We start from the raw sequence: 22663 nt of genomic DNA on the forward strand, positions 1-22663 counted from the left end.
AATGTGTTTTTTTACACACAAATAGCCTATCTTCATTAAGGACCTGACTTTTTACCATAGACTGCTTTTTACCCACACTTCCAAGTTTGGTGTGGAAGAGCAGAAATAAAAACACAAATCCTCTTCATGCTGCAAGGGTGTTATTCTGCCCCCGGGTGGCCAAATGCATCACATTGCAACAGTAGGCTCTAGGCTTAGAGTGGGGCTCTATGTGGAAGCTTCCCGACTAGATCATGTTTCTAGAGGGATTGGTTTAATTGAAACACAGCAAGACTTTCACAATAATAACCAAGGTTAGCGATTCCATTTATGTTGTGTGATCTTGCATAACAATTACGTTGATAATGTGCTCCAGATGTTAGCCTCGTTGTCCGTTAACAAAAGGCACACCGAAGACAATGATAGATCAGGAGTCAGGACAGGTCACAGTGGAAGCAGTTCTTGAAGTAGCAAAAATGGCTAAATGAATGTGATGCAGTGTGGAACTCATTAGAATGATACTAAACACTGGACTGGGTTCACCAGCTATTCCATTATTACAATACTAAAAGTCTCTATTATTTAAATTCAAAGAATGTCTTACTCTTATAGTATAAAGTTACTGACGTGTAAATGTTTACTAATTAACATTGTAGCTGTGTGCCCAACAATCAAAGCAATAACGACACTCCATCACAAGCTACAAACCATTAAGGTTTCTTTAGAAACCATGGTTCTTTAAGTAAGTGAGCGAAATACTTCGCTTATGGGAGGTTTCGATCTGAGAAAGCGAGGTGCAGATTTTCATTTATGAACTCACACAGGCATTATTTAATGCACTGTGGGTTTAAGGCTCGTGACGTAGGCACCCAGCGCCCTAGGCGTATATAAGGCCTAGCTGCTACGTCACAGGCCACTCGAACAATTTCCTTCTGCCACAGAGCATGACAGAAGGGTGTTCAGCGAAGTATTTCGCTCACTTACTTAAAGAACCATGGTTTCTAAAGAAACCTTAATGTTCTTTTAAGTTGTGTTCGCGAAATACTTCGCTTATGGGACTTTATGAACTCCCGTATCCAGAACTTAGCCAGTCCTAGGACTTGGGAATCATTTAAGGGCTGGGGACAAACCTCAGGTTTGTGGCCCGGTCCCACCTAGTGGCTAATTGGGGTAGAGAAGGGTTACCCCAGATAGCCTGGGTTTATAGAGGAAGGAGGGGGCATTGTTCCCTTCCCTCCGGGGCTCTGTAAGGTGGACTTTATTAATATTATGTTATTATATATATTATATATATAATGTACGTAGTCCACCTATGGTGCGGCTGCTCCCAAGACCGCGTGCGCTATAGAAGGCACTGCCACATCTAGGTTATAGTATGTGGCAAAGGTCGAGGAGGAGGACCAGCTCGCTGCTGTGCAGACGTCCTGGATCGAGATGCCCTTGTGGAGCGCCCAGGATGCTGCCATGCCTCTCGTGGAATGAGCCTTCAGCGTAAGCGGTGGCTCTACCCCTTGAGTGGTATAGGCCAGGCGAATGGCCTGCACTATCCAGTTGGAGATAGTGACCTTGGTGACAGGTTTTCCCCTGGTTCTTTCACCCCAGGATACGAACAGTTGATGGCCTATCCTGTAGGGGCCTGTCCTATCCATGTAGGCGCGGAGCGCTCTTACTGGACAAAGGCAGTTCAGCCTCCTGTCCTCTTCCGTGGCGAAGGGGGGAGGGTGGAAAGCCTGTAGGTCCACCGGTACGCAGACCGAGAAAGCGTTCTTTGGTAAGAAGGCTGGGTTTGCTTTGATGGTGACCTTGGTTGACCTGTCGTCGAATCTCATGCACTCTGGAGTGGTCGAAAGTGCATGTAGATCGCTGACCCTCTTAGCGGTCGTTAGAGCGATTAGGAGGGCTGTCTTAAGAGTAAGGGATTTTAAGTCAGCCGTCTGCAGTGGCTCGAAGGGCTCATTTGTTAGAGCCCTGAGTACTAGTGACAGATCCCAGGAGGGGGCCAGGGGCCTGTTGACCCTACAGTCCCTGCGTACGCCCTTCACAAACTGTTTTACCAGCGGATGTTTCCATACTGTCTGGTTGTCAATGCCCACGTGGCAAGCCGAAATGGCTGAAAGGTGGGTTTTCACTGAGGAGAGGCCTAGACCTCTATCCAGGAACTCCTGCAAGAATGTCAGGATGTTGACTATTGAAGCTTGGAAGGGGATAACCTGGTTAGGTCGTTCTAAGCACCACCGCTCGAACACGTTCCAGGCTGTTTCGTAGCGTATTGCTGTTGACTGGGCTCTGGCCCTCTGAATTGTTGCAATAACATTCGGAGGGAGGCCGGTTTCTGTCAGCATCACCCTTTCACGGGCCAGACCCAGAGGTCCAGGTCCCTGGGGCAAGGGTGGAAGATCTCTCCTCTCGCTTGCGTGAGGAGGTCCGCTCGTAGAGGGAGCTGCCATGGTTGGCTGTAGAGGAGGGGAGCTATTTCCGTCCTCCACACGCCCCAGGCTGGTGCTACTAGAAGTAGCGTCAGACCCTGAGTCCTCACTCTGTCCAGAGTGTGAAGAATGAGACCCAGTGGAGGGAAGGCGTAGAGAAGGGACCTGGGCCATTGGTGAGCTAGAGCGTCTAGTCCCAATGTTGATGGTCCTCTCATGGCGAAGAAGAGAGGACATTTCGTGTCCTGCTCTGAGGCGAACAGGTCTACCTCGGGTGCTCCGAACCTGCACCAGATCTGGTTCGCTACTTGGGGGTGTAGTGACCAGTCTGCGTATCGGAGGTCTCCCCTGGACAGCAGGTCCGCCCCTGTGTTTAGAACACCCGGGACGTGGCATGCTGTAATGGATAAGAGACGAGCGTCGCACCATAACGTGAGTTTCTGAGCCAGTTGGTGCAAGCGGGGGGATCTGAGTCCTCCCTGCTTGTTGATGTAGCACATCGTTGTCGTGTTGTCTGTCCTGACCAGGACGTGCCAACCTTGGATGCGCGGTTCGAAGCTCTTCAGTGCGAGGAACACCGCCATCAACTCCAGATAATTGATGTGGCAGGACAGTAATTGTCCCGTCCACAGTCCTCTGGCTGTGGTGCCCTCCAATGTGGCTCCCCAGCCAGACATGCTGGCGTCTGTGGTGACGACTTTCCTGGTCAGAGGTCTGCCCATAGGGACGCCTTCTGAGAGGGCTCGTCTGTCCGCCCACCATTTCAGTGCTAGCACGCATTGTGACGTCACTGTTATTCTCTGGCGGCGACGGTGCATGGGTATGCGTAACGCATTCATCCACCGTTGAAAAGGTCTCATATTTAGCCTGGCTAGGCGTATTATGTAAACCACTGAGGCCATAAGCCCCGCCATCCGCAGGCATGCATGAAATGGAATCGAGCGATCCCTTTTGAATGACGCCGTGGACTGTATTATTGCCTCTATTCTTTCTTGGCTCGGACGAGCCGTGAAAGAAATCGAGTCCAGCGTTATACCGATGAAGTCTATAGACTGTGTCGGAGTTAACACGCTCTTTTCCTGGTTCACTCGGAACCCTAGGGAGTGGAGGTGGTTGAGCACTTGTTGTGTGTGCAACAGCGCCTCCTGCTGTGAGTCTGCTGACAGGAGCCAGTCGTCTATGTACGTTGCTAGACGAATGCCCTGTTGTCGGAGTGGAGCTATAGCTGCGGCTGTCACTTTCACAAAGACTCTCGGACTCACGGACATTCCGAAGGGGAGTACGTTGTATTCGTAAATTCTCCCTTCGAACCCGAAGCGCAGGAATTTTCTGTGCGGGGGGTAAATTGGAACGTGAAAGTAGGCGTCCTGTAGGTCTATTGACGTGAACCAGTCCCCCTCGCGGAGTGAGCGTAGTAGGACTGGCGGCGTCAGCATCCTGAATCGAAATTTCCTCAGAAATTGATTCAGGGCTCTGAGGTCTAGAATGGGGCGAAGTCCGCCCCCTTTCTTTTTTACCAAGAAATAACGGGAGTAAAATCCGTTTAGGGATTGTATGGTAGGGACCTCTGAGATGGCGCCTTTCTGCAGGAGGGAATTGATTTCCCCCTGTAGAATGTGCACTGCCTCCCCGCTTGCTTTTGAAAAGATGACTTTGTCGAAAGTGGGCGGCTTTGAGGCGAATTGGAGCATGTAACCTTTTGCTATAGTGCGCATGACCCATGGGTAATCCCCCTGCGTCTGCCACTGTGGTAGGTGACGTAACAGGGAACCCTCCATGTTCAGAGGGGATCCTGTCCGTGGTGCTCTGGCGCTCTCTAGCGTTTTGGACGCGTAGAGGCATGGCCTCTTGTTCCTGCTCACACTCTGTGTCAGAGTGTGAGAGGAAAATCGGGCGTGACGGCTCTGGCCTACGACAGCTAATGCTGTCGTAGAGTGGGTTATGCCTCCCACATGTGGGCTTATGCCCGTCAGAGTGCGCCTTATTGTTTTGTTTTTGTGTTTTTTTGTTTTTTCTTTCTTTATTGAATTGAAAACATACACATGTGATTCTCTTGCACATAAAACAACATTTTTCTGAGAGACAAATACAGGGGCAATTTTTGCATATACAGTCTCTCTGAAGCGCTTGTGTTGCGGTTCGGGGCTGAGGTCCGTGACCACTAGTCCCCTCGCAGAACTCTGAACTGTAGGAGGAAGGGGGGGTGCGGCCTTGACCCCCCTCTGGACCCGGCCGGGCGCCTCACTTACGCTTCCCATAACCACGTCCTCTGGGAGCGTCCTTCTTGTAGGGTGGGGGAGAGCGGCGGCGGGTGTCGTCCCTCTTGGTACGTCCTCCGCGCTGCGCTGGTCTGTCCCCGCCACGGTCCTGGTTCCTGGGTGGTCCCTTGACGTCCGTTCTGGTCTTCCATGGTGCCTTCTTAGGCCTGGTAGGGCGGTTGGAAGGGGCCTGGACAGCCAAAGGTTCGAGAGCCTTCATTGTCTTAGTGGAGGACTCGGCCTGCTGTATGGACACGGACATTTTCTCTAGGACCCCGTGGAACAGGCTTGTAGGAGAGATAGGGGCTCCTATCATGTCCTTCTTGACGGGCTCTGAGAGAGGGGCCAGGCTGACCCACCTCATCCTTTCTTGTAGAACGGAGGACACTAGGGCTTTCCCAGTGTGCTCCGCTATCTCGCACTGTAGAGACGCCATCTCGTGATTGAGGCGGCGGAGCTCGGCGAGGTCCTGTGGGCAGGACAGGTTGCCCATCTGGGCCAGGAGTCTTTCTGCAGATCCCTGTAGGAGGGCTCCAGCGTTGACTGCCTTGGCCACGAAACACATGTGGGCGTGCATCCACTTGTTGATTTTCGCTGCCTCCTTGTCTGCTGTGGAGGAGAAGACAGGGTCTCTGTTCAGTGGGATGACGCGTGGGACGGATGGATTGGCGAGGTAGGCCGCCACGTCCTTGTCCATCGGTGGCATGCCGTCCAGACCCATGTCACCGGCGTCCACCATCTCCATCACCCCTCTGGTGCTGCGAGTGGTGCACTCCACTTCCGTCAGTGGGTCCCCCCACGCCATAGTAATGGTGTCGAGGAAACCTTTCCCCTGGGGGAGCTTCTGCTTCTTAAGTGGGAGGGGAGGACAGCGGTCTTCGTTCCTACCTTCCCACTGGATTCTTTTGACTGAAGACTGGGGCCATTCGTGGCCGCAGCGCAGGACCGCCTTCTTGTAAATGCCCATGATGTCGGATTCATCCGTCAGCATTTCTTCGCGGTGCTGCTGCTCCTCGGTCTGCATGTCCCCGTCGTCCTCCTCGTAGAGAGTGCCGCGGGGTATGCTGCCGTCGTCCTCGTCGTCTATGTAGTCCGAGTATTCGGCCTCGTCGACGACGACGTAGTCCTGGACGTAGGGTTCCTGCTGGTAGGAAGGGAGGCTACCCTCCTCTTCCTCCTCGTCGTACCCTGGGGACGGGTCCATGCGGTCAGCCATCCTCCTAGGCACGACAGTATGTGCTGCGCGCTTCGGGGGAGGCTCCGCTGCAGCTTTGACTAACAGCGGGCGCGGTCTAGTCAATGGAGCGGGGGGAAACTCTTCCACGGTAATAGGCCGTGTAGTGTGTAACTTCCCCCGCTCCGCTGGCTGCTTTGGCTGGGTCGACATTTTCTGCTTTGCTCCCCAGGCCCCGTAGTCATGGGTTTCGGCCCTGTCTATCGGGACCCGGGAGGCTGCAGAGTTGGCCGTGGCCGGGGCGCGCGTGCGCGGAGCCGGCACAGGCTTTTCTTTTTCTTTGTTAGCCGCGCTAGCATGCGGCACTGGTGTGCTACGTGCTAACGGCGGCCAGTCGACCTTCTGTCTAGGTGTGGAACGTGGAGGCCCTTCGCAGACCTGCTTCTCCCTTTGAGGAGGCAAGTCTGGGTCGGGTCTTTCGCCTTCGAACTTTTCATAGAACATCTTCACGCGTTGAAGACGGGACCTCTTGAGCGCGTCAGGGATGGTGTCGCAGGGGATGCAGCCGGGGCCTTCCCCGGTGATAGCGTCGCGAGCATGAGTCTGTCCTAAGCAGTAGACACAAATAGCATGCTCGTCCTTTATAGCCATGGTGTTGTTACACCCCCCCACGGCACACGTCTTTCCCCCGGAGAGGTTGTTCTTCTTCGAAGCACACTTAGACATATTGTTTCTTATTTTTTTACTATCGTCACAGCTTAGAGACGGCTAGCTAAAAAACAAGACTAAAAAAGAAAGCGGGTTCACCCTTTCCTTCCGTTCACTAACGTCACAGCCAGTGACGGCTAGCTTAAAAAAGAGCGGGCTCGCCTGTTCCTTTGTTCTTTAAGTTAGCTAAGCTAGCGGAGCCGCGGGTAATAGGCCCGTGAAGCCGCACAGCTAAGGCTAAATAGCTTGCTACGGTAATAAGCCGTATCGGAATTTAGCTAGTTTTCCTAGAGTCAAAACAAGTTTCAACGTCGAGAAAAAAGCTGTAATAGAGTTCTTTTCTGCTTTTAAAATTACAATGAATGCTAACCAGTTATACCAGGGAGCCTCACGGAGCTTGAGTCTTGTCCTCTTGCCCGGTTTTCGAGACGCTGAATTGCCCAAAGTACAGGCTGGATAGCTTAATCATGCGACCTCTGTGGCAGAAGGAAAACGAGTGGCCTGTGACGTAGCAGCTAGGCCTTATATACGCCTAGGGCGCTGGGTGCCTACGTCACGAGCCTTAAACCCACAGTGCATTAAATAATGCCTGTGTGAGTTCATAAATGAAAATCTGCACCTCGCTTTCTCAGATCGAAACCTCCCATAAGCGAAGTATTTCGCGAACACAACTTAAAAGAACTACTTGTTTCAACGCACCACAGCGACTCAGCACTATATGTTGCCATCATCAGGCGTTGTATAAATATATATTTAAGTAATAATTAACTTAAGTAATGACTTAAGATGGGAGAAGTAAGATGCCCATTTGGGTAACAGAATGGACCAGGTTGAACTGCACGATAATGAATGGAGATAGTTGCTATCAGTAGCTTTCAAAGTTTCAAACCTAGCTATATTTGCAAATAATTAAAAAAAGCATATTGAATTATTGATAGTTTAAGTGTGCCAGTATTGAGCTGATTTAGCTGTTCAAACACGACTTCCAAGGACCAAAACAGATGTATTGTTTATGATAATGGCAAATTATAGGTAGGTACTATGACATTAGTTTGGAATCCAGTGAGTGTCTATAATTATTTATTGCCCTGTCTTTAAGATACCTTTCCCTCCTAGAATGTCCATTAATTTGATGTTCTCCTCTCCATCTTCATGCTGCAGAAGGATGGTTCTGTGTGCAGTAAGTAGACTCCTCAAGAGAAGTGTCGGCAGGGGGTCCTGGAGTACTAGGTAAAGGAGCTTGTCCAGTTAGGATCCTTTAACCACATCAACCCTAGCATCCCTATTCTGGGCATCTCATAACAGGCAAACGTTCTGCAAAAATAGCATTGTTAGATTGTCTGTTTTTGGCGACAATATTTGGTGTAGGCCTAGACGGAAAAAAGGATAGGACCATGTATAGACCCTGTGGAACCCCGGTCAATTAATATACAGTATAGCGTTTAAGGAATTAATTTAATTTGAAGTTGTCTGTGTATGTTTGTCTTTTATGCTCACCCACAACACAGGTTTTTTGATTGATTGAATACTTTATTAGTCAGAATGTAAACAGCATGTGGTACCGTCAGACAGTAAGGCTAAAAGGATAACACAAAGAAGTCCTTGGGGTCTTGTTTCCATTGTGGTACAACACAAACCAGATTGTGTGGTGCTGAAACTTTCCACTGCAGTGTGTTATGATCCGAGGAAGGTCATGGTCATCAACTTTTTTGAAATGTTTTATATTTTAATATTTCACTTTTTAAACCATTTGCCCATGACCTCCCCCAGCTCACAATACACCATTATGCAAAGTAAATATTACGCTAAGTAGACTGTATTTCTCCTGGGGACATGATACCACATATGTAACAAACTGATTTATGTAGTTATATAAAATATAAAGGCCTGTTTGGCCTGTCTGTAGTCCTATGATTCCAGCACTTGTTTGTGTTACGAAACATTTATATTCATTTTTCTTGAGAATGCAATATTTCTTTCTGTTCATGAGTTCCACACCACCTGCTCTCTTAGCTCTAAACATTTTACAGGCAGTTGAGCATCAAGTATGTATTTAATATTAAATATACTGGGGTTCGCAATCAGTCCTGTTCCTTCTGTAACAGCAACTTCTGCAAATCCAGAGAGCCGAGGCACAAGGTTAAGCAATCTCCTGTGCTGGATGCAGAAGGAGTAGTTGTCATGTTCTAACCATCTCTATTCTTCTCAGGCCATTTCAGAGACAGAGCAGTGGTTGTGTTTACTCTAGCAGCCATGGTTTCAACCAGGAGGAGATCAGAGAGAAGCTGCAGGCTTTTCCTGGAGGTACCGTTGACCTGGTCAAACAGGAGTCTGGCATCGCGGTGCTGACCATCAACAACCCCACTCGCATGAACGCCTTGTCTGGTATGAATTCTGCAGTACTGTGTTAGGCTGTGGATTTATCAGTGGCGTTATGGATGTCAGATCTTATATTGGTACAAGGTGGCATTCTTGATTTGCGTCCAGGGGATTTGGTGTTCAGGGATCAAAGCTGCATTGTCTGTCAATCATTTTGAAGGGTTGATTTCTCATGTACTGTAAATGTACTGTAGCAGTAGTGGCTCAGAGCCTCTGCACGATGACCAAAAGCTCACCCCGGTCAAGGGGAATTGCCTTTTAGGCTAGTGGTTAAGATGTCGACTTTTCACGTGGGAGACCCGGGTTTGATTCCCGGGTGTTACATAAACAGTAGAAAAATTATGTTTTCAAACTGCATTCATATAATTCCTATTCTGTACTGCCTAGTTTGTTTTGATGTGCTTGTAGTTTAAGAGCTTTACCTTGTAGTCTCTGGAAATGTACTGTACAATACATGTTTAGTTTTGAATTGATAATATTGCATAATCCGTTGATGTTGGGTGGAAACCTAAGTGTCCAAAACTGTTACTTTTCAGGATTTAAATAAAAAAAATAGCAAACACAGATCTGTTATTTACTACATTGTAGTTTTGTAGTATGAAGTAGGCCATTACTTTACGAAAAGTAAAGCAATGTCACTCCCCTTCTCCGCTCCCTCCATTGGCTCCAAGTCGCTGCCCAAAACTGTACAAAACTGTACAAAACTCTGATGCTGGCATTCAAAGCAACTAAAGGTACGGCACCGCCATATCTTGCAAGTCTGATCGCACCCTACAAACCCTCCCGAGTGCTCAGATCAGCCGACGCAGGGAAGCTGCCCTAAAAACACTGGGACAACGCTCCACACGTCCCAAACTCTTCTCCCTTCTGGCTCCAAAACTATGGAATGCACTTCCCATTGCAATCAGAACTGCAGATTCCCTCCCAATCTTCTGACTCCATCTTAGCCCATAGAACTTGCCGTAGTATTTGACCTAGCCTCGACCTCCTACAGGCGTATGAAAAGGCTCAACTTATGTATCTTAGATAGCATTTTTATGTAGACTTAGAGAGCAGTTTATGTAGACTTATAGCATGTTACTGCATAGTATATATATATATATATATATATATATATATATATATATATATACCGGTATGCATAATTTCATTATATAGATTTTCCACTGTTGTGCTCTTAAGCTTACGTATGATTCATGATAACTACTTTGTATGTATTTGATGTATTGCCATGCTTTTTTATTCTTTCTTCTTGCTTAATGTAAATCGCTCTAGATTAAGAGCGTCTGCTAAATGCCTAAATTGTAAAAGGTCAAATCTGGAGATGATACAAGGTTCCTGCCTTGGATATTCTTAACTAGCATTTTGAGGTATGAGACTTGACATGATGTGATACATTTAGCAGGACGGAGGTCAACACTTTTGGAACTTCTGCAAATTAAGACAACTTCAAAGTAATTCTAGTGCAATTTAGTTTAGTATGACTCCCATTAGCAAATGAAGGTCTAGAAACTGCTTGTGTATTCCCTTCCAGGTAGTATGATGGTGGACCTGGAGCAGAGTGTGAGCCAACTGGAGACGTGGACAGAGGGCAAAGGACTCATTGTCCAGGGAGCAGCTGGGACCTTCTGTTCTGGTTCAGACCTCAATGCTGTGAGAGCCATCTCTAATCCACAGGTAGAAACATACATATTTTGTGTCTGCCACGCCCTGTCTGTCTCTGACAAGCTGTCTGCCTGTCTCACCCTAGACTGTATGTTTCTCTCCTTTGCTCTCTCAGCTGTCTCTTTTCCATTCTATATACAGTGCATTGTACATGTGGTTTGGATTTCTGTACTGTACCTTTAGATGACTTTGATTTTGTGATTTATGTATTTGTGCTTGTAGGATGGGATGAAGATGTGTATGTTCATGCAAAATACTCTGACCAGACTTTTGAGGTAAGGGCTTCTGCCTCTACTACATATGGCAGAGTAGCAAAATATGGAATGTCATACAGTCACACAGTATATCATCATGCATACTGTACATGTATTTTCCATTAGTAGTTTTATTTTTAGATTTAAAGTAATTTTTTTCCCTCCAAAGTCATGAAAACATTCAGTCAATATGTTGGCTTTGCGTTGCTGTTGCTTACTAGAGTTAAATCAACCCGTGCTTTAACATACATTATTAAAACACGTTAACATAACTTTGACAAAACAATTATGGCGCAGTGATACAGTATGTGTGTTCTGTTGGATTAACCACTTTCAACCTGGCGACCTGATGTTTCTCAACCAAGTTGTATACAAGTTGTATATATCAATCTAATTGTATACAGTGTAACAACACTGCTATTTTTCCCAGTGCAGGTTGCCTCTGATCTCTGTTGCACTGGTAGAGGGGAGAGCACTCGGAGGAGGTGCAGAACTTACCACCGCCTGTGATTTCAGGTACACAGAGATGATGAGAAAAAGCATGCACACGCACGCACGCACGCACGCACGCACGCACGCACGCACGCACGCACGCACACACTTAATCTTGTTCCTACGTTCTAGCATCTGACTCTTCCACCTCCACTTGTAGGTTGATGGCTGGAGGCAGTGTGATCCAGTTTGTACACAAACACATGGGCCTGGTCCCGGGGTGGGGCGGTGCGGCCCGCTTGGTCCACATTGTGGACAGCCGGAATGCCCTGAAGCTCCTGGGTGGAGCTCTGAAAGTGGACCCTGAGCTGGGTGTGCAGATTGGATTGGCAGATGGAGTCCTGGGAGTCTCCCAAGCAAGGGAAGGTGAAAGCAGTTCCATCAGTGTTCTGGAACAGGCAGAAAACTGGCTGAGTCGCTATACAAAAGGCCCAGCCCCTGTAATCCAGGCTATGAAGAGGGTGGTGTTGTCAGGGAGAGAATTATCTCTGTCTGAGGCTCTGAGGACTGAAAAGGATGTATTCGGGACAGTGTGGGGTGGACCGGCAAATCTACAGGCCTTGGCTGGCAAGTCCAAACACAAGTGATGGCCACCCAGTTTCCTACAGTAGTAATTTAGCGCACAGTTGACAGTTCATGTTCAACTTTTGGGAAAACTCTGAAAACCATCTTGCTCTTTAAAGTCTCGGACATTAAATAATGTTCTTGCAATAAACACCATGTTCTCAAAAAATGATTGCCTCGATTTAAATGTGGAAAGGTTTTGCAGTGGCAGTAGAGTGATAGATGATTGACAGATGACTACAGGATGTATTGCTGAACTTGCTGTTCTAACCACATTTGAAGTTGTGAGAAAGCTGTTGATGCAGAGTTTCCAAGCACACTATCAAATAGTACTGTATATAATTGGAACTCATTGGTCAAACTCAAATTAAAACTAGCCTGGCACTCAGAGAGATTCCTACCCCTGTGCTGCATAAACAGGCAAAGCCTTTCACAAAATCTGCAAGTGCTGCTTGCAGATTGCTGCTTACCCCATGTGGGTAACAGTACAGTATTTATCCAAAATGTAGATGTAATGTATTTTTCTCCACGTTTGATTTGAGTAGTCATTGGTGGAAATGAATACAAATAGATTTTTTTGTTTTTTTACTTGACTCGACAAACACATTTTCATACAAATTCAATCAGAACTGGAGTGTGGCTTTGTAAATGACACTGCTTTAAAACCACTAATAACTTCAAGATAAAGTTTGTGTTTTCCACCATGACCTGTTGGTTAACACCATCCCCGCCCGGATCAGCTTCCATCCCCTAAACATGAGCCAATTGTGTTTGTGTAGATGCACGGCAATGCCGGATACAACCCGGTGGATTCGAACCCCCAGACTCCGCAGTGGTGAGTTTTTAAAATAAAAAGGTATTCTCTTTGTGGTTAAGCGGTTAATCATCACAACAGCACAGCTGACACATTGTAAACACTGATACGGTGCCTTTTTTGTGAAGGAATTGATGAATTTGGTTTTAAATGTAAAATTGGGAGATTTGATGGTTATCTGACATCTACAGTACACTTTTGACAGTCGCCCATTCACGGAATTGTGCACATCTTAAAATATGTGTTGTCTGTATAGTGAAGGGATATCCTTGATGTGAGTGTGATTGATATTTTTAATAAAAATGTATGGTTGATGTACTGTGTAATTGCACAGTACATCTGTGAAAAACACAAACCAAAACGATGCTACATTCCAGAGATTTTCTGTATTCCTCCCCATGCAGGATTAGGTTAATGTTATAGATGCTTGCCCGAGCCTAACATTAGCACATAGGCTACAGTAGTAGATATCGACAGTGTAGGAAAATAACTAAAGTAACTTATTACTTAAATTCATATTACCCTTTTCCAGTAATATAACTAATTACTTATAATAATATAATAATAATAATAATAATAATAATATTACAGTTTTTCAAAAGTATAAACTCATTACTATTTTCATGAGCCTTGGTGGTACTGTGGACATGAGTGCTTATTTATAATGGTAGACTGGGTTGGAATCGAGTTGCTTTGCAGGCTGCTGATCTAGCGGATCTAGACTGTAGTGGATACGGAGATGATGCACACTACCAGTAATAAAAAGTAATAAGTAACTAGTTACTTTTGACATGGAGTAATATGTAAAGCAATATTACTTTAGTTTTGTTTAAGTAAAGTAAGTAGTAATAGGTAATATATTAGTTTTTGAGTAACCTTTCCAACACTGGATGCCGATGAATATGATTATGAACTTTATTCAACCTCCTTTTTTGTGTTTACATGAGTCAAAGGTTAATCTCGTAAAATCATGAAACATTTAGTACTCATTTGTAACTAAAATGTAAACTGATATTTTTTCACTTGCCCATATCAGAGCTGCTTTCGGCTTTCTATACAAATATATTACTGAACAAATGATGCATCAGCAGACAAGTCCCTAGAGCATGACAGGGCTTGTCTCTTGTTCCTCTTACAAAGGTCATTCATTTCCTGACCAGGCCTGTGGTGCCACTGTGGGCAGAATAATACCAAACATCCACATCACAGGTGAGGTGAATAGACATGTTTTACTCTAAACTGTCTTATGTTAAGGCCCTGAATCAGTTGACATTAGGCTATTTCTTGCTAGTTAGACTATTAAGTAGACCAGGGATACTCAAATAGATTTACCTGTGGGCCACATTACAAAAATGGCAAGGGGCCAGGGGCCAGTAGATAAAATTACGACATTAATGATACTTGATAACTTCTCTCTTTCAATTGCTTTATTTTCGCAAAATGTATCAAAGTACAATGTGCATGCACACAATATGTAAATAAATAAATGTGTTACATTTTCTTGCATAAACACAAAGAGCTGTTTCCATAACTGCACAAATTATTGCACATAACATGAGTAGCTGTTATAATAACATAATAACATAACATGAGTAGCTCTTTGCCTGCCTGCCTGTCTGTCTGTCTGTCCATGAGTAGTTATTTGTCTGTCTGTCAATGAGTAGCTGTCTTACTGTCTGCCTGTCTATGAGTAGCTGTCTGCCTGCCTGTCTATGAGTAGCTGTCTGTCTGTCTGCCTGCCTGCCTGTCCAATTGTCCATGAGTAGCTTTCTGTCTGCCGGTCTGAGTAGCTGTCTGCCTGCCTGCCTAATTGTCCATGAGTAGCTGTCTGTCTGTCTATTAGTAGCTGTCTGCCTGCCTGCCCAATTGTCTATGAGTAGCTGTCTGTCTGTCTATGAGTAGCTGTCTGCCTTCCTGCCTGTCCAATTGTCCATGAGTAGCTGTCTGTCTGTCTATGAGTAGCTGTCTGCCTTCCTGCCTGTCCAATTGTCCATGAGTAGCTGTCTGCCTGCCTGTCCAATTGTCCATGAGTAGCTGTCTGCCTGTCTATGAGTAGCTGTCTGACTGCCTGCCTGTCCAATTCTCCATGAGTAGCTGTCTGTCTGTCTGCCTGTCTATGAGTAGCTGTCTGCCTGCCTGCCAGCCAGCAAGTTGGTTAACAGAAAATAAATTGTTATGGCTGAGTAAAATAAAATACAATAAACACAATTTGCCTGAAAATAGATTACCCAGCTATGACCTTTTTCATGAAAAGAAATGAGTAGTGATATGGCTGACTGAGTAAAATAAAACAATCTACCTGAAAATAGATAGCTATAAGTGAAGGGCAATTTCCGCAATTACCATTTCCGCAATTTCCATTTCCGCAATTTCCTCAATTTCCATTTCCACAATTTCCGCAATTTCCATTTCCACCATTTCCGCAATTTCCGCAATTACCATTTCCGCAATTTCCACCATTTCCATTTCCGCAATTTCCATTTCCAACTATTAATGGCAGCTGGGTTTCATCATTCAAATAAAATAGAATTCTGTCCGTTTAGCTATAAAATTATGTCAGGGAATAGGGATACACAGTATGTCTTTCATTTGCATTGCATCTCCCCCCCCCCCAAGCTTTTATTTTCGTTCGAGTAATAGTACAACTCTAATAGTATTACTTATAATAATGTAATTAAAGTCATAATGGTCCCGCGGGCCTGATGTGGCCCGCGGGCCTGAGGTTGAGTATCACTGAAGTAGACTATTGTTTTCAATTCTATAAATTCCAAGCATTATTTACTTAAGACATCTTGAGATGTTTGTTATAGCGCTTTTCCAAGTGCTCAAAGCACTTTACAATGGTACAATGTGGACAGGAGGAGCCTGGATTCGAACCACCAATAATTGCATTGAGTGGAAATGCAGTTCAAATGTTTGTTGCTTTTCCATGCTGGAAGGAATTTCATATGTATTAATGAGAGATTTACTCAGGGAAAAGTGTGTGGAACCTTATGTATCTGATCAAATATTCAAACTTTACCAATTAGAAATCTTGGCAAAGACCAGTTTGTATTCTACTCGGTCATGATGTTATGAGGGACAAGTCATAAAATGTGCTTCAAAACGGTAAACCACTAATAGTTTCAAGATGAAGTGATACAATTGTGTGATACATGTATGCCATATTGCCATTCTGGGTGTGACACTTCCAACAATGTCTTTACTATAAGTTCTATTGTACAATTGGGGAACTTTTGGATTCAACAACTGGAAAACACAAAATCCCATCCTTTAAGGTTGATGAAATTTATTCTTAAATTACAAACTGTGAAATCAAGCAAAGGCTTACAGAAAGTTACGTTTACTTTATTTTTCAGAATGAGAAGTGTAAAACTGAAACACCGGAGGAAATGGTAATTATGCGTTTAAGAAATAAAACAAAGTGTGGGGGATAAATGACAATCCCCTCCCCACAAAGAAATATAATTAAAACTTAACATTTCTGGAGATGGCCAACAAGTGTTCTCTTACCGCCTTAGAAATTAGATGAAACAAGAGAAGAGTTACAACCAGAGGAAAGGCAAAAACAAACTGCACATTAATTCAAACTAAACCCCAGAATCAATGAAACATCCTCCCCACCCAATAGTGTTAAAACAAACGGTCTTCAAACACATGCACATTATTAAACATACTAGCCTTTCAACATGGGTAATAATGAACACTCAAAGACCATGTTTTTCTTAAGCAACACACCAATTAAATACATTAGTCATGGCTAGAAAGAATACTGGAAACCGAAACCGACTCAGAAGATTAACACCAAGATGATTTATGTAAAAGTGACCAATTATCTTTCAGTTATGTCAGAACAGAGATTAAAATGTATCGTTAATGAGCAATTAATTGCTTATTAAGTATGTTTCTTAATAGATTCTATATAAGACACTTGGTTAATATTGATGTAAAAGAACCAAATCTCAGCAGCCAGATGATTTTGCCAATTTCTCTTAAAGATCTGAATTGTGAAATCTTGAGTGTGAGCTTGCAATATTTACATACTGTAGCTCATGGGGTTACACTACAGCCCTGAATCAGCAAATTATTAATTTAAGACCTGCTTTGATTTCAGATAACAGGAAACCAACTGCCACTGTGCCAAAATTGTCAATTTTTAACAGTTAACAGTTAACAGTATTTGAAAGTACATTTTCATCATTAGATACATCTGAAACAAGGAACTACATTAGGGGATTTAAGGGTCGTCAACAGTAGTCAGATGAGCCAAGCTTGGGAAGCCTGTGTGTGTCTAAGCTGTAAATATTCATGTAAATTGTCAGTGGCTGCGCCCCATTACAATAACTCCCTCTTTTGTGCCTTGTTTCACTACATGATGTCACAGATTTGGACGGGAACTTCAAAACAGTCCCTGGGAATCGTGATTCCCATCATCACAATGGGCATGAATGAAATGTACTTAATCTTCAATGCGAATTCAATGTCCCCCGTTAATTTCGCGTGGTTCTGCAGTGTAGACAGGCTCTGGGCGACGCACATCGTGTGTCTCACTGCTCATGACACCGTTCTTGTAAGTTTATACTTACCGGTATATACTTTAATTTTAAATTGCAAATTCAAATGTTATAATCCTTTAACTAGTGTTCAGGAAGACCAGGCGACCATTTTAGCAAATGGCAAGTGTACAAAGGAGTCGTCGTCCCATGTCATTTACATTAAACAAGTGTTATGAACCATTTAATCTAGGGGGAATAATAATAATACACGACCCCAGTCGTCACACAAGTCATTACCTAAATTACATGGGCACACCAAGACACCATTCTCCCATTCCCTGCTCCTTAATAGCCAATCTACAAGCTCACAAGAACATGGATGCCCTCTGTCTGAAATGGGTATGAACACGCTGCAAAAATAAGCACAAATTATAAAAGCTTATTTTTCTCCAGTTCTCCAACATCAGATCTGTGACAGTGAAGTGAACAAGGGCATATGAGAAGGAATAAATTAATGGAACATAGCCATTTAATGAGGTTGATGACTTCACACTTCAGTCACTGTACATTGGCCATCAGGCATTCTGGACCTTCCAGTGCTACTGGAAGATGAGGAAGGGGGAGCGTCAGAAGACTCTGCCCCAGGAGGGATTCTGTCTTCTGGAATCAGTCTTTGCCTCCTTGGCCTCATCTCATACGGCTCCACACATTCGTCGTCTCCACCCCCTTCCTCATCTTCTTCATCGTCGTCCTCTTCTTCATCATCACTCCAATCACCAGAGCCAGACTCTTCCACAGAGGTATGAGGGTCAGAGGACCTAGAGGGAGAGGCTTCCTCCTCTTCCTCCTCTCCTTCCCCAACATCAGACCTTTCTTGGGCAGGTATAGGCCTGGGACTGATTTGCAACTGGGAGAGTGTGTCCACCAGAGAGGGGCTGCTGCTGCCAGGTTGGCCCCCAAGAGAGGTGGGGGGTCTGGGAGCCTGGGGGATAGTGACCTGCTGCTGTGCCCCTGCTATGGTATCGGCACCATCTGCAGAGTTTTCTCGACCCGTTCCTGTTGCCCCAACAGCCACAGCCCCAGCCTCAGTGTCCAAACGCAGTCCTGCCACACCCTTCTTGGGGATGTCCACAATGTCTCTTTTCATCTTGCGCCTACGGCCGTGCTCGTTGCGCCGATATTGCACCATGTTCTCCAAGTCAGCCACATACAAGAAGCCAGCAATGAGCATCTCAGCCGTCTTCTTGCCCTTGGAGAAAGCGTCCTCCAGCTCCCTGCTGGTCCGCTCGTCATACTGCCACCAACCATTACGCCCTTCATAGTACCAGGCGTGATCCCCCGCCGACGGTCGTCCAGCCGATGCCTTCAGATCCTCCGGGGAGAGCAGCGTCGGTCTCTCCAGGAAATCCTCCGGCACTTCCTGTCTGCAGAGGGCACATCGCTTGCTCTGCCAGGATGCTCCCTTAACACACAGAAAGCAGAAGACATGGCGGCAGGGCAGCTGCACCGGGTGGACACAGCTCTGAAGACAGATGGCACACTCTGGTACAGGCAGTGCCGGAGAAGAGCCACTGGAGCCAGAACACGAGGACTCTGCACTGTTACCACTTCCCCCACCACCGTCGCTACCCTTCTTGCTGGATGGGAGCGAGCTAACAGAGTGGTCTACCTCGCTACAGCTAGCCATCCTTGGAAAAGTACTGTTGAATAGGAAACATTGAGAAAGCGTTAGAATTGGCAGATACATGGTTTCTGTTGTGAATGATGTCACATCATGCCTAAATGCTAAATGGACATCTCTGATGGCAGAGAGGAAGAGGAGAGGGCGGAGGACATTGTTAATATTATTAGGTTAGATAAACCGATTACAGTGTGATATGGACCACGAAGAAGGGATACCATTTAATGTTGAAATACAACAAAGTATCTAGAGCAACTATTCGTGTTTGCTAGCCCAGTAGTTAAGAAATTATTTATAACTGTATTATTGTGTTTTTTATGCTATGTTCATTAAATAATGGAATACATAGGGCCACCACAATGGAAACAAGCTAAAAGCCAAGTGTTATCCTTGGTTTTTAGCCTTCATGTCTGACTGTACCACATGCTGTTTACATTTCTGACTAATAAAATAATTTAAAGATAAATCGCTATAGGTTATTCTACACTAGATCACGTTTATTTTCTAACAATAGTGGGACAATAAAAACTATTAGATACTTACTGCAAGAACCGTTAATGTCGGTGTATCATTAGGAGTGCGGTTCTTCAAACCAGCCACTGAAAAAAAACAGTGTCAACAACACGATCAAATTACGTTATATACATCCAACCAAGACAGTGACAGCTTACATTATGGAACTTGAAATGTATGTCTGCCGTTTTGGGCCTCTTCACTGTGAATATTATCATAATCACTAGAGAGTTGCCAGGTTTGATAACATTCCCTACAGGTCACACGTTAACTGGTTGTCTGATAAACAGTGACATTGTTGTGTTGGATTACCGGGGAAACGACTGATCTGTTGGTCACTGTATACAGGGAACTGTTAACCCAGTTTTTGTCTTAATAGTAACACTTGTAAACCAGTACAAGCAGCCAGGCAGAGAATCCTTTGTCTTTATTGTGGACACAACACCAGTTAAAGTTAACTGTTAAGTTAGTTAGCAAGCGCTAGTTTGGGAAATATATATAAATAAATATACGTGACGTACGTCGTTACAAAAAACACCCTAAAGACCGTAACGATTGACTGGCCAGATTTATAATGACTGATAAAAACAAAACAATGAGACCTGTTGTTATGATTAGCTAGTGACGTTCGCATTGAAAAAAACTCCTGCCATTCCAGCAAATAGACGGCGTTCAACTGACAGTGCTATCTGGTTAGCCCAGGGTTAGCACAGCTGGGATACAAACAGCTAGCCTGTGTTACATATCGAACACATGATCATCTTAAACAATGCAGCGGGATATACTCACATTACGTGCCGTGTCACACTGGATGTTGTCGTCTTCTTTCTGTTGTATACAGTATCAGCTCGTGCCACTGCTGTTTCCAGCGTTTGATTTAGAGGGGAGACTGTTATCAAAATGCTAACTGGGGCTTTTGTTTTCCTCCGAAAAAAGAATCCGAGACGAACAGCCCCGATTTATATGGCTCGCCGTACGACGGCGTCGCGCGGCGAAAATAGCCGATCTGCAAGCTCACGGAGTGTCTCGTAAGCGACACGCCGTGAGCTTGTAGATCTGCTATTTTCGGGCCAAAAGAGAGAGAGTCCGTCTGGGGGGCGGGGGCGTAACCACGCATGTATACGTAATGACGCGCGTAACGTTAACAGTGTTGCCAGGTCTGCTTATTAGAAGTGCCTCTGGGCTTGCTTTTCTTTTTTTGATTGATTGATTGACTCTGTATTAACAGATAATTGTTTGCAGAAAAAAGGCACAGGAAAGTACAGTTCAATCCAAGATCTGCTAAGAGTATTAAAAACATAAGCAAGCCTATGGCTTAGTTGTTTCCATTGGGGTCCTTCATATTTAATTAATCGGTCTGTAGCCTACCCTGTAAAGGTTGCTTGCAAATATTGGTAGATGCAAGTTGTGTTTTTTATTGGGGGTGAGGGTTGTTAACTTGTTTATAAAGTGTAGTTGATTATTTTGAGCTTGATAGTTGTTTCCTAATGTTGTTTAAACCAGTGGTTCTTTTTTTCTCCCTACATTTTCTCCCACGATCTTTGTAACCCATTTTTCACCCCATGTGTCAATTATCTAATGTGATCCTGGGCTCTACACACCCTCCGCCAACCTGGGGAGAGCAACGGACTTGAACTCATGCTTCCTTCATGCATGAGTGTTCAAGTCGCTCCTTTACACCGGATGTAGCACGTGGAAGGAACACTTATTCGAGTTTCAAATTGCAGCCATCTGAAGGTGCCCTTTGACTGAGAGCGGCTTTGAAGGAGTCAAGAGATTCACATGTCTTAATGGCTGTTGGTAGGGCATTCCAAATATTGTCACCCACTCTAACCATGAAGCTATCTGCCTTGCTAAGATAACTTTTTGATCCAAAGAGAATGATTTCAGTTTTTCCCAGGTGTAAAGATAGTTTGTTATCAGGGAGCCTGCAGGTTCAGATTCTACCGAGTTTAGAGCTGAGGGCCTTTTCAACCTGCACTTTGTTCCTGTCTGAGACCAGCAATGCAGAGTCATCTGCGAACAGGAACAAGTTGCAGTCACAAGCTGATGTCATGTCGTTTACATATATTAGGAACAGTAAAGGTCCTAGTTTGCTTCTTTGTGGAACGCCACAGCTCACTGGGAGGGGGGACAGTGTTCCGTTCACCTCCACCACCTGTCTCCCCTCCAGAAGAATACCAGACAACTCGCCCCTTTACCAACTCACCCCGCGAAATATGTTAATGTAATGTAATGTAGTTCATTTAGTATTTCCCTCCCTCTCTGGAATTATCTTGTATACAGATTTATTTGATTGTATAGTAGTCGATCGCTATACTAACTAAAGAATAACATGAGACAGAGACGGTGACTGCCCATGTTTTGTAATGGCATCATCATGCTACTATGCCCGTGGATATACGTGAACTTAACAATGATAAATTAATATGATAATACCTTTTATATAATCATGTATCAATGTGTCCAGAGTAACAGTTTTTTTTTTTTATTAACCTGTGCTTTCATTTGAAATTGTTGACCAGCTCAGTGGCCTTCTGGTTAGAGTGTCCGCCCTGGGACTGGGAGGTCGAGGTTCAATCCCCGGCCGGGTCATAGCCTACCAAAGACTTTACAAATGGGACCCAATGCCTCCTTGCTTGGCACTCAGCATCAAGGGTTAGATTGGGGGTACTAGTGCTATGTCCAGGGCGTCTAGGCCTACTTGTACATCAAGCTGCCTAATGCTACAGAAACAGGAGATAGGCTCCTGCTCTATGGGCCTCATGGCTCGGCAGGTGCAGTACTTAGATTAGACAGTCCTACAACTAAAACCTATCTCAAACCCTCACCCTAAACCTAACCTCCCACGGGGGAGCACACCTAAACATAACCTTAACCCATGTCTAACCAATGACTAGTCTAAACTAAGTAGCCTATCTGTACGGCAAGGCTTACTTACTTTTACTTTAATAGGCCTACTTCATTTGAAATGTAGCTACCATTCTACATATACTGTGAAATACAAATTTAAATCAATCAATCAATATTATCCAAGAACCCCCCATCTGAAAGTATTTTGTGTGTTGTTAAAATGTTTCGAAAATATTCTACAATTTTCACTTTGAAAATAGCAGATGCATTATGCATATACCGGTTACACCGGTAGGTTTAAAATTGCTCCATGAATTGAATAACCATGTTGCTTACTTGCTTCTTTTCCATAGACCTGGTTGCTTAATTCTCTCACACAATCTGGCAAAACTGCACGTTATGACGCA

At 44.8% G+C, this 22663-nt stretch overlaps 2 protein-coding genes across 5 annotated transcripts; one reads left to right on the plus strand and one right to left on the minus strand.

The window, feature by feature from the left end:
• Positions 1-215: 215 nt before the first annotated feature.
• On the plus strand, positions 216-22624 carry echdc1 (enoyl CoA hydratase domain containing 1). Of its 4 annotated transcripts, XM_080768799.1 has the most exons (9): positions 7425-7775; positions 8755-8930; positions 10459-10601; positions 10812-10864; positions 11279-11359; positions 11496-11701; positions 12679-12734; positions 13854-13922; positions 22610-22624. In XM_080768799.1, the coding sequence occupies exons 1-8, from the start codon at positions 7663-7665 to the stop codon at positions 13899-13901; spliced, it is 876 nt and encodes a 291-aa protein (XP_080624925.1). In that variant the 5' UTR covers positions 7425-7662; the 3' UTR covers positions 13902-13922; positions 22610-22624. The 4 variants fall into 4 exon arrangements, with proteins under 4 accessions (XP_080624924.1, XP_080624925.1, XP_080624923.1 ...); XM_080768798.1 differs by lacking the exons at positions 12679-12734; positions 13854-13922; positions 22610-22624 and adding an exon at positions 216-293 and having other exon boundaries at positions 7707-7775; positions 11496-12057; XM_080768797.1 differs by lacking the exons at positions 12679-12734; positions 13854-13922; positions 22610-22624 and having other exon boundaries at positions 7432-7577; positions 7707-7775; positions 11496-12057.
• On the minus strand, positions 15986-20451 carry rnf146 (ring finger protein 146). Its single transcript, XM_080768945.1, has 3 exons — positions 20193-20451; positions 19434-19489; positions 15986-18909 (listed from the first exon to the last, which is right to left on the minus strand). The coding sequence occupies exon 3, from the start codon at positions 18894-18896 to the stop codon at positions 17757-17759; it is 1140 nt and encodes a 379-aa protein (XP_080625071.1). The 5' UTR covers positions 18897-18909; positions 19434-19489; positions 20193-20451; the 3' UTR covers positions 15986-17756.
• Positions 22625-22663: the final 39 nt, after the last annotated feature.

The sequence above is a fragment of the Protomyctophum bolini genome, assembly GCF_963924005.1.
Source record: "Protomyctophum bolini genome assembly, chromosome: 7".
Taxonomy (NCBI): Eukaryota; Metazoa; Chordata; class Actinopteri; order Myctophiformes; family Myctophidae; genus Protomyctophum; species Protomyctophum bolini.